Genomic DNA, 12,431 nt, shown 5'->3' with positions numbered 1-12,431 from the left:
TGCAGCAATCACACTTTTGTGTATAAATAAAAATAAAATGTTTTAACTGTGTTGTAAAGTGCAAGATACAAATGTGACACTAGGTGGAGATGGTGAGCTATGGCAAATTCAATATATATTTTTCAAAACTTCTTCTTTTTTTAAAAAAAAAAAGCATTTCCACAGTGGTTAAGGTGTGTAGATTCCACCTTAGTAAAGTTTAAAGGCATATTATTTCTGTAAATAATTTGCAGTTTCATTCCATCACCCAATGGGATAGAAACATCCTTAGCTGAAGGTCATATATCTGGGATGAAGGTCCATCACATGGTTTATGGCACTACCTGTTGTCTGAAGGCAGGGAATGCACACAAAGTTGCAGGAAGTAGAAGTGGCTTAGTCCTCCTCAACCCCAGTCCATTACATGATGAGACCAAAGAAAGGCAAATAATATACAAATAAGAAAAAATGCACACAGGAAAGGCATTCCAGTGGAAGGAAGGCACTACAGACTACTTCCCTTAGGGAAAAGGTGCACAGAGGTGGTCTTGGACGAACATATTAACAGAACAATGTTGAAACACACACACACACACATTACTCAAATGCAGGAAAAGTGTGCCATAGACCAGATAACTGCTGAGAAATACGTAAGGAGAGGTGACAGCAGAGATCAGGGGAAGCAGTGTAAGGTAGGATTCCACAAAGGACAACAACTTCTTGACTGCAATCAGTTTCTACACAGACAAGTGACAAACTACAAGGGTGCCTAAATTAATAATTTACTTTTATGTACAGTGTACTGTGCATGATATAGTAGAAGAGGAAATTTATTTGTATGAAAGCAGTGTTTTCTGGGATCATGTGGTATCTTATTCCAGCCTTTTCCTGTAGCAAGCAAGAATTTCCTTACATCAGCTGGGCAGGGAAACTTCTTAAACATTGGTTCATAGGAGGATGCATTGCTGTGTTACAGAAAGCAAAAGTGGCCCAAATCTTTAAAAAGGAAGAAAAAACAGAAACTCCTTTAGAAGGACCTGAGAAGGGAAAGCTGCCTGCAAATCAGAATGTGGAAAAAAGAAAGCATAAACAAACAAAGAAACAGAGAAACTGGGATGTTAAGCAAAGGTATTACTCATGTAAATATATTGAAGTGGTATTAAGTGTAATAAGAACTGATGCGTAGTGATTTCATTTTCATTCTGGTCTGAAAGGGAAGGGAATCCACATTTGACCAAATGTAAAACTATCAAGAATGGTCATGTAAAATGTGTGATTTTGTGGTGTTCTTAAAGCATTCAAATGCCACCAATATATAAAAAAACCACAAACCCTAACATTTCCTTCCAAATTTTGCAGTGGTTAGCAGTGCAATCCTGTACATGTCCGGTTCAGAACTTAGTCCTACTTAGTTCAGTGAGGTTTGCTTTTAAGTGAGTGAACATAGGATTACAGTTTAAGGACTGGATTCAACTATCCAGTTTCCCTAGCAGAAGCCTGTGCAACAAATCCCGCTAGTGCAACAGAGCTTCTTTCCATGCGCCCCCTCACACGCCCTGAAAATCTAGAAAAGAGCATGGGGGAGAAGAGGGGAAAAATTTTCATTAGGCAAGCAGAAATGTTTATGCTGATGGGGCAACAGCCTGAATTCTATCCCTAAGTATCAGAATGTATTTGCATCTGTCAAAACAAGCTATTCTGACCTTTTTCTTACTGTTGCAGCCAAGTCAGTTATGAAGATGGTGTTACAGTATTTTTCCATGCCATACTGTCCAAGGACTTCAAAGGAGAGTCCGAGGAGCCTAGAGTCTTCATTAGGGCAGAAGGCATTTCTGGATATAATGATTGGGAAGACAGTATCTGTGAGCTGGCTTGCACAAAGTAAGTACAGTTCTGTAGTGGCCAGAAAAGACAGCATCCACATACCATGTTTTTAAAAATTGGGGATTTTTTTGTTTGTTTGTTTCTACTGAAACTCTCAATATTTTTATTCTGTGCCTCTGTAGACTAGCATTTTAACTTCCTGTCTACATTCTCAAAATTAAGGTTACTAAGAGCGCATGCAGATACATATAATATTTATTATGTATTAATACTTGCTTTTTATAATTTTTTGGAAGGTGAGGTATATTTATTTCCTTAAAAAATAAGGTTGTATTAAAGCTTTTTTCATAATGTGATAAGATAAAAGAAACTAATCTAAATAAATTCAAAAACAGCAAAAGAAAGAGAATAGAAAAGACAGAGTTCTCTCTCAAAGGTAACTTGTCTCACCCAGAAAGTGGAGCACTCTCCCAGCTCTCACATGGGAGCTTTTCTTTCTTCTCCCAATCTTTCACCCTGAGAAGTCTTCCCATCCCTGCCTCTCACTCAGAGTTCCGTAGCGCGGAACCCAAAAATATTTATCCCGAAGCTACAGCAACCCGAGGTATGACTGTATATGATCACAGAGGAGGTAAAAAGGGTAAAATGCAAAGGACTCCCAGACGGTTAAGTCCATTCAAAGGTGACTATGTGGTGCAACGCTCATCTCGCTTTTCAGGCCGAGGGAGCTGGCATTTGTCCACAGACAGCTTTCCGAATCATGTGGCCAGCAAGACTAGATCGCTTCTGGTGCAATGGAAGCCAGAGCACACGGAAACACAGTTTACCTTCCTGCTGCAGTGGTACCTATTTATCTACTTACACTGGTAGGCTTTCAAACTGCTAGGTTGGCAGAAGCTAGGACAGAGCAGTGGGAACTCACCCCATTGCGCGGATTTGAACTGCCAACGGCAAGCCCAAGAGGCTCAGTGGTTTAGACGATAGCGCTTCCCGTGTCACAGGAGAGACTCTTACATGGACAAAGACAGAAAGATTTATTCTGGTTTAATATGGAGAAATGGTTGTTGAAGATATTGGAGACAAGTTGATATGTTTGATTTGAGAGAAACCATTGCTGACATTTATTAATAACAATAATTCGAGAACCCCTTTTGGAATTTTGAAAATGGAAATTTGAAAAGGAAAATGAATGAATTTGAAATATTTGGGTCTGAAGATTGGGAAAATATTGTTTAACAGTAGAACAGTTGGGTGTAATCTTAGAGCAGGGGTAGGCAACCTAAGGCCCGTGGGCCAGATGCGGCCCAATCACCTTCTCAATCCAGTTTGTGGACGGTCCAGGAACCAGTGTGTCTTTACATGAGTAAAATGTGTCCTTTTATTTAAAATGCATCTCTGGGTTATTTGTGGGGCATAGGAATTCGTTCATTTTTTCCCTCCAAAATATAGTCCAGCCCACGACATGGTCTGAGGGATGGTGGACCGGCTCACAGCTGAAAAAGGTTGCTGACCCCTGTCTTAGAGTGAATGTTTTGAATAATTTCTTTTATGTAACTGACATATAGATGCACGTTATTTTAGCAATCAGCTGTCTTGTCTTCACTGCCTAAGATGTAGGGCAGAAATCTACGCCTGAATTTACTTTTTTAGCAAGGGAGTTTGAATAAATGAGAGTGCTGATCAAAAATTAACAGATCATCAGGTCTGGATTATATTTACTTGACAGTTCTTAAAGAATTCAAACATTAATTCAAAATATATTACTTGGCCCTAAGATTGGCATCCATACCTAAGGATAGCCAAGGTAACAGCAATTTTAAAAAATGGATCCAGGAAATTATATGCCAGTTAGTTTAACTTCTGTTCTGGGTAAAATGGTGGCAAACATTATTACATATCAAATTACCAAGTTCCTCACCAAAAGTTTCCAAACAAACTTAGGAGTCATGGAATAAGTGGAAAGGTCCTCTTATGGATTGGTAACTGGTAAAAGAAGAGGAGGAGAAAGTAGGACTAAATGGACAGCTCTCACAATGATAAGGGGGTCCCTTAAGTAGCTGTATTTTACTTCTAACTTGTTCATAAATGAACAGAAGAGAGGAGTGAATGAGGAGGAGGCAAAACATGGAAATTATTCTGGATGATAAAAAGGTTCCCGATACAAGCATTTCTCATGAGCTATTTGACAATATACATAGATGTTCCACACATTACTCAAGGGCTTATGGCTGCTGTGAGCTCAACCATGAGATCCATCTCTCTTAGACTACTCTTTCAGAAAGTGGTGTCTCTAGTAGCCAGTGGTTTAGCTAGGCATGTGTCAGAATTTTGTGCCTTCTGGGGGGCCCTAATATACTTCCTTTATACCTAGGATGCATTCCATTTTTCACAGATCCCAAGAATAGACCCTACCTTCTTTCTGCCCTCCCTCTACCCACCTAGTGTTAAAACTATGACAAACCAATGAATTGTGTGTGTTTTCCTTTCAATTCCTAAAGATGGTAAACATGTGATCTGGAAGCACTATTTACTCCAGGAGATTATGCTTTGATGCAGCAACTGATACTTTACATTTAGACCATTACTTTTCTGTTTGTTTTTGTTGAGAGAGCTTTTTTTTTAGCTTAAGTTTTATTGCTCAACCATGGATATACTTTGCTTTTAATATAATCACAAACATGGATTGTTTTAAAAACAGGGATATTGATAAACATGGACACCTATTCAAAGGTTGTGTCACCATTTCAAAGGACAACATGGATAAACAAATTCCCTATAAATATTATGTGGTATGTGGTGAGGAAGGAGAGTATGAAGTTATTCCCAAAGAGTCTCCAGAGGGATTCTGTGTGAATCGCTGTTTGTTTATACAGTTAAAGTATTTAAGTGGTACAGGTAAGGAACTGTTTCCAGGGTGTGGGTGTGTGCGTGCTTGCATGAATGTATGTATGCATATACTAGGTTTATAACCCATATTTCCTTCAAGGAGCTCAAGTGGCAGAGATGGTTCTCCCTTCTATATTTTATCTTCACAACAACCCTGTGAGGAAGGTTAGGGCAAGAGGCTGTGACTGGCCCAAGGTGACTGGTCCAAACTTCATGGAGGAATCTCAACTAAAACATCCATGACAGATGGCCATCCAACCTCTCCTTTAAATCTTGCAATGAAGGAGAGTCCATCACCTCCTGTGGGAGTCTGTTCCACTGTCAAACAGCTCCTGCTGTCAGAGAATTCTTCCTGATGTTTAGTCGGAACCTCCGTTCTTGTAACTTGAAGCCGTTGGTTTGAGTCCTACTCTCCAGAGCAGGAGAAAACAAGCTTGCTCAACTGTTCGTAATAAGATTTGGTTTCCAGGCCCTGAATCATCTTTGTTCAGAAATGGACGAGCACATGGTGTCTGCCCCCTGCTTTGCTTCTGTCTTCACCCAAAAGGAAAGCAATGCTAGGTGCATCAGACCCTAGAGATTTGAATTCATTTAAAGAACTAGGCATTTCCTTAGCACCTCTAATCACTATGCCACATTGACTCCCACCATAGCACTGACTAGCATTCTGATTTAGCAGCGTACCTGATCCCTGCATCATGTTTCTGTGTATATGGGCTTGCTGCCATGATGGAAAACAGGAATTCCCATTTTCTAAAGGCACAATCTATATACATGGGAAGGGTGGACAGCAGAAAAACCTACAGGGGAAATAATTTTTTGTTCACATGAATGTATGCTTATATCTTTGAGACCTGAAAGTATATTATATTAAGCAACCAAGTTTCTAAAATTGAGGTCATCAATATCTTTTTTTGAGGGATGGGGATAATGGCTTGTAGAATATTGAATAATGAAATTACTGGTATATTACCCATATAGATAGGAGGATGGCAGGATTATCTTGTATCATGAAAATTCCTTGTTGTTGTTCAAAAAATGGGGAGAAACTTTTTTGTTTTTGTTTTATTAACAGAGTGGCATCAGTTTGATGATATAATATGTAAAGAATCCTCTTCAAGCATCTGGAATATTTTAAGCAATAAAAATGCCAATATTGTGGAAAGGAAGAAAAAGGCTTTACAAATAATGCTGGATAGTCTGTTCTCTATATTGAATACCTTGACTTCTTGCAGTATCGAGAACTTCTTCCAGCAATTTCATCAGTTTTACTTGGTGAATAAGAAGCTAATGGTACATGAGGGAGAGCCAAAGGAATGGACAGATTTACAGTTTGATGAAAAGCAGGTATTGTAAAAGCAAGTTATCAGGAACTTGTCTTGAGGAGTCAGTGTTCATATTACTATATCACCAGCATCTTTTGATGTCCTCTGTGACTGTGTTAAGTTGCTTGCTAATTTTATTGAATGAAAAGGTCTAAACTAGGTCAGTTGTGATTGATTGAGATTTTCAGCTATAACTGCTTTTCCTACCAACTGACATGGGATAAAATAGATATTCTGGGGCTGTGTAAATGCATATTCTCATGCTTTTGCTTGATTGGCTTACTCGATTGGCTTACAGTCACTACAAATAATCCATAATAAAAGCAACAATACAAAACCAAACATAATAGCAACATAAAAACTTCTACTCAACAAAGCAAATGCTCACTGAATTATTAAAACTATTTCACCTGCTAGCAAAACGCAACAAGCAAGTGGGCCAAGCAAACCTCATGAAGCAAGGCATCCCCTAATCTGGTGGGTGCTGCTCCTGAAAAAGCTCCATCTCTTAACTAACTGGCTGATGGGTTGGATCCTGACCCCCCCCCCCTCCTCATGGGTTTTTTTGACAGATAGATTTGACAATCACATCTTCAGCTGACAGCTGACTGGCATTGACTGTGAGACCTGCCTTTACTGTTTGCAGGCACAGGTTGGATTCACACTTGACTTGCAAACAGATTTTCTTTCTCTCTGGACCAGCAAAGTGATCTGCAAAATCAGTCCGCAGAGGAAAAATGTATTTTTGCCTACGAACAATCAACACCAAAGGGGCTTGCTATCAGCACCAATCAGTGAGCCACACTTGCCAAAAAACTGTAATGCACTTTAAGTTCCTCTCCTCCTCTACATGGTGATGATGGCAATACCTCCCCCCCCCATTACTTCTTGTTATTGTTCAGGTTTTTGCTGCTACTACAGTGGCAGCAGCTACTCTCTGTACACACTCTATTCACGCTCTTTATATAAACACACTGCATTACATTATATTTGCAGAAGCAACAACAAAAAATAGAGTCATTGGCAGGATTTAAGTAAACATTTGCAATTTTATTTATAAAAAATAGGAAACCTAATAGTATGACAATATAGAAGTCTATATAAACAGCAGAATGTAATATGAGATGTAATAAACCAGGGATGGAAGTTGAGGAAAGTCAGCAGGGAAAGGGGAAATTGAAATTTGAATGTAATGTAATGATTGGTGTTTTTTTTAAAAAAAACCTAATAAAAATGATTAAAACGAAACAAAACACACTGCTTACATTTTTCATTTTTGGTTGCTTTAGCACTGGCAGTGCTGGCTAAGGTATTTTCCCCATCCTGACTTGCTCTAGGAAGGGAGAAGGTGGAGAGACTCAGCCATTACCACTGGTTCCAAATGTGACACAAAACACAATGGCTTCTAGAGAAAAATAGGTTATTTTTGGAGCTGAATTTATTATTTTCTTTTATTTAGCTTCAAAAGGTGATTGAAGATTACTTGGAAAATTACCGAAAGAGTTCAGCTTGGAATACATCAGAATATAATAAACTAGTCCTGACATTGACCATCTTTCTATTATCTGGAGATTTCTGTGTTATTCCAAAGTCAAAACAAGAGTGTGTCAGATTTTGCAGCCTTCTTTGCCTGAAGGAGCAATCACCAGCAAAGGCAATGAATAAAGTCAAAGAAGTGTTTTCAAAGATTTCGTGGTGTCCCCCAGGCTTTCAGAGACCATTCCATGAAAGGTGCGCATGACATCCACACTCTACATTTTTAAACAAGTTTTTAAAACCCACCTATTTTGAACAATCTTTTCTTACATGTTTGCTTTTTTGTTTTTTTGCTTGAGAGCCATCTTACAGAATATAGTTTTGTTAGTTTTCATATTAAATATCTATTATCAGTTATTAATTAACCAGTTGTAATTGACCTTTTCAATAACTGTTACTACGTTTGTCAGCTGTTTTGCTTATTTTTAGATTGTTTTTATGATACTGTGAATTGCCTTGGAATATGAATAATTTTGTAAATAAAATAATAATTTGGGGCTCAAAAGTAGAGGGATTGGTATTGAATAAAAAGTATTGCATTATGATTGTGTTGCTACCTTTGTCCAAACAGAGGTGTGACTTTAGCAACTGTGTGTTGGACAAAAATTAAATGGATTCAACCATCCCCATACATAACGCAGGGATTGGGAACCTGTGGCCTTCCAGATGTTGCTGGACTTCACCTCCCATAGTGCCTAATCAGTGGCCATGCTGGCCGTGGCTGATGGGATCTGGCAGTCCACCAACATCTGGAAGGCCACAGCTGCCCCATCAATAAGATTTACATCTCTTGAATTCCCTAATAAGAGGTACACCTCCTGAATTTCTGCATGTGAGACTTTGTCAGAGAAGGGTCCCAATGTTCCTCTTCAACCATCTGATTGGCTTTTCTTTTTCGCTTTCAGGTTGGGGTTGTATTTGATATCGTTCTGCAATTCTTGTATTGTACAGCAAGTTCATCAGTGGCTGTGGACAATCCCAGTTCTTCATCTCTTTACTGATTTTGAATACGTCCAAGAGAATGCTCAACTTGAATCTGAAGACGCATGGGCAAGGTTGAAAGGTCTTCCCTTTGTTAAATATAGGATTGATGAAGAAAAAAAGGGTTCTGAGAAGTGAGTTGGAATATGTTAGTCGTATTGCCTTTCTCTTAAAAATATTATGATCTGTGGATTAAGCTGTCTAGAGTTCCTGTTTGATAAATAGATACATACATTATCAATATGCTACACTAGAAGAGATTTGACAGTGCATTACTATGCTTGTTAACTCAGAAATCAATCCCACTGTGTAGAAAAGCTTGATTAGGATTGTAGTCTTTGAATGCAGTCCTGAGGTTTATTGCTGGAGGAGGTTAAGATGGTGCACTGTTAGCTCTCTGCTGGAAGGCTGTGCTGGCAGAAAGCCCTGAAGATGTGGTAGGGGCAACAGTAACTTTGGATTCACTGGATTCAAAACACCACAGATGACCTGAAGGCCCCAATCCTTGAACTACTCAGCTGAACCAACATGACACAGGCATAATGCAGAAGTTAGAAACACATTGCATTTCTCCTTTCCATCTTAGCCCGTACGAACCAGCAAAGCTTGGGATGTTGTGGTAGATTTGCTGATCTGCTCATCCTGAACCCTACTTAGGATTGAATTTTCCATTTACAAATATTATTCCACTGTTCCTGATGTTCAGTTTCCCGAGAACATGGCATTCTTTTTTGTATATTATATGAAGACATTATGTATATTTAAGTTATTATTATTTGGTTTTGCAGATTCTTACTACCACAAATGAAAGAAAAGAAATATTTAGTGAAAGAAAACAGAGCACTGTTCAGATCATGGTTTTCCTTGCTTCCTCAAAGAGACTTGGCTGAATTTATCTCTGACTTTCCTGCTGAACCATTGGACTATCTTCTAGGAATTTTTCATAGACTGGAGAATTTGCAAGCCACTCATCATACCTATGAGGTATGCTTTGATTTTTATTTTTTTAAAGAAAGTAATATCCATCTAAAATGGGTGGGAAGTCTGTGGACCTCTAGATGCTGTTGGACTCCAACTCCCATCAGCCCCTACCAGCATGAACAGGGATGATGGGAGCTGTAGTTTAGCAACATCTGGAGAGCCACAGGTCCCCCATCCCTGACCTAAAATGTAACACAGCTTATGATATGCCTGTTAAGTCAGTAAATGAGACAATTTAAAATAAAAAAGTTCTACCCAACATAATCCTGGTAGTCCTTATTGAAGTCATTATTGCATCTTGAAAAAGGAGGTGGTGATATGACTCCTGAAAAAGCCCTCCCTGCTCTCTCTGGTATTAGACAGGGTCATAGTGTGGTGGTGCTCCTAGACTAATCACTGTCATTAAAAACCCAGGTGACCTCAGCATTGGCTGATAATACAGCTATTGCCATTTCTGAAATGTAATAGCCTGACTGCTGTTGCTCTTGCACTGGTAACTTCCAGAGGGAACTACAATTTTGCGTTCAGTGTTGCCTCTGTGATTAGCCTAGAAGCTATAGCTAGTGCAGAATATAGCCACTGCTGAAAGAATTGCACGGGCTTCCAAATAGCCACCAGGCTATTTGGAAGTGGTGAACAAAGCCCTGTGTAGGAACCAGGAAACCTAAACAATTGTCTTGCCCATCTGATCATTACTCTCTGCAGGAAAGGACCTCCTGCAGATCCTGTCTCATTATGAGCTCCATTCTGTAGAATGTAGGAATCAGACCTTTAGCATGGAAGCACCTAATCTTTGGAATTTCCTCCTGCTATGTACAAGATGCACAGCACATGCACACACATGCATTTCAGTCCATACACTTCACATACACACTGCCACACATGCATCTCTCTCTCTGCCCAAGTGCATTGCTCTTGATCACACACAGAACATACTAGAGCACCCCCATATATACATTCAGAAAAGCTCAGTATTTCCAGCCCCCATATAATCACCCCCCTCTCTCTCACTCACGCACACACACAGAGGTTGGTGATCCCTGATGTAATGTAATGTATAGTTTGGCCTTTAGACTAGATGATAATGCAGTGTTCTAGTTCTCCGACATTAATTTTTGCCACTATTTCTTAGGAGGTAGAAAAACTCCTGATGAAGGTGTTGGATGCCCTCAATAACAAACAAAATGAGTAAGTAAAAGATACGTGTATACCTTCATTATAGTGTTGCAACCACAGGAAACTCTACTGAAATGCATTATTCTGTTTACAACAGACTGTTTTAAAAAACATCTGCCATGTGTGTGTGGGAGAGGGATATCGCAAAATATCTGCCCATGTGTGCAAGATCTTTTTTCTCATACACAGGAAGCTATTTTGCAAGATCTCTCTGTCTCACTCACTCACTCACTCACTCACTCACTCACTCACTCCGTCACCCACCCAAAAGCAGATATTTAGCAAAATTATATGCACACACCCAGTGATATTTTTCTTCCTTCTAAAACCATAAGAAAGTGACCCAGCACAGATTCCAAGGTGGGGTGAAAAAGATCTGAACGCGGATTGGCTGCATTCTGAGGCTATCTCTCACCAAAAGTGAGCTGAATAGGGTGCAAAGGAAAGCCTTGCACTCTCTAGGATTGCACAAATGAAAGCTGTATTAGACACACTACAGTGATTGTCAGGTTTTGTTTGTTGTGCTCATATTTTTAGACATAATCCAATCCATCTAGCAAAAATAACAAGCATTTCCCACAATTTAGAATGTTACAGCAGGACACTTGGAACTCATATGTGACTGTCTGCCAAAGACTTCATGAGAAAATGTGCAGAAAATTCCTGCTGCTACACTATTACAAGATACCAGCTATTTCTGTCTGCATTTTTTCAAGGATTTTTGAATTTGCACCTTCGGAGGTGAGCATCTCTCTGTATGCTGTTTGTTATTTGAGGTGGTGGTTGGGTATTGCCTCTCTTCACGTGGCTAGCTTGGCAGAAAGTTATTCTTTGGTTCAACAGTTTGTAATTCTTTATTTTCTTCACAATAGGCTCCAAGAGACAAGCCTATGCAGAATACTCCAAAGACAGTATACCAAGGACTTCGTAATACTACCAGGGAGTGGTTTCGTGTTGTTCTACCAGCACATATGCTGAAACCTGGTTCACATTTAATTGTAGAGCTTACTTTTTCAGTGGAGCTTGAGGTTTGTAATCTGGAACTCCACACTATTTTCTTGTAGATGTTCCCCTCCCCCAGTAGTCTTTTTGGCTTTTGTGGAGAGATACCAGTTGCTGCTTCTGATGTGTTAGCCAACCTCACAGAGAATATTGTTTGGATTAAGATATTAAGATTGTGCTTTATTTTGGGGTAGCTTTGCAGAAGATGCAAGGCTAATCTCTCCAAAGCTTATCACTCTAGAGGAGGAATAGCCTTCTATTCATGTTGCTAGAAGGCTGTTTTCCAGCATAATTGCTGTGTGTGGGATGGTCAATCTTTGTGGACACTGTAGCTGGGGAGCTGGAGTTAAAATACCTTTTCAAGCCTAATCACAGGGGAGGTGGGGAGAGAATGTGAATGTGTGTGGTGCCTGTTTGCATGTGTGTGTGTGTGTGTGTGTGAGTGTGTGTGAGAGAGAGAGAGAGAGAGAGACCCTACCCATGCCAACCTTGGCTCAGCCCATCACTGACACATTGGCCCCAGAGGGTTGTCAACAAGGATATGCATGACTTCAAAAAGGTCCCATTTTCAAGCATAAGTCCAGCATGGGAGGCATATTTGGTGTCTGTGTCTTGGCAGTTTTTTGCCTTCCATCCCTAGCTGTATTCCACCCCTTCATAAAAAATGGCTGCACTGCAATGAGGCTTGACTGTAGCCATCAATTGGTGTGATTACAAGGCTGATTTCACATATAAATGATA

The 12,431-nt window shown here is 39.6% G+C and overlaps 1 protein-coding gene across 1 annotated transcript in view; it reads left to right on the top strand.

Moving 5' to 3' along the window:
• Nucleotides 1-954: 954 nt before the first annotated feature.
• Nucleotides 955-12,431, top strand: part of LOC309335092 (E3 ubiquitin-protein ligase RNF213-like) — a 90,004-nt gene continuing 78,527 nt past the window's right edge. Inside the window, exons 1-10 of the mRNA XM_081850036.1 lie at nucleotides 955-1,107; nucleotides 1,702-1,860; nucleotides 4,502-4,698; nucleotides 5,765-6,036; nucleotides 7,474-7,745; nucleotides 8,456-8,665; nucleotides 9,320-9,515; nucleotides 10,645-10,700; nucleotides 11,276-11,429; nucleotides 11,561-11,716. Coding sequence (XP_081706162.1) covers nucleotides 4,560-4,698; nucleotides 5,765-6,036; nucleotides 7,474-7,745; nucleotides 8,456-8,665; nucleotides 9,320-9,515; nucleotides 10,645-10,700; nucleotides 11,276-11,429; nucleotides 11,561-11,716 — 1,455 coding nt within the window. The 5' untranslated portion in view covers nucleotides 955-1,107; nucleotides 1,702-1,860; nucleotides 4,502-4,559. The remainder of the gene's footprint in view (nucleotides 1,108-1,701; nucleotides 1,861-4,501; nucleotides 4,699-5,764; nucleotides 6,037-7,473; nucleotides 7,746-8,455; nucleotides 8,666-9,319; nucleotides 9,516-10,644; nucleotides 10,701-11,275; nucleotides 11,430-11,560; nucleotides 11,717-12,431) is intronic.

The sequence above is a fragment of the Podarcis erhardii genome, assembly GCF_964252035.2.
Source record: "Podarcis erhardii genome assembly, chromosome: 2".
In the NCBI taxonomy this organism is placed as follows: Eukaryota; Metazoa; Chordata; class Lepidosauria; order Squamata; family Lacertidae; genus Podarcis; species Podarcis erhardii.
Note: the sequence above shows the minus strand (reverse complement) of the source record. Positions and strands in the feature narration are given on the sequence as shown.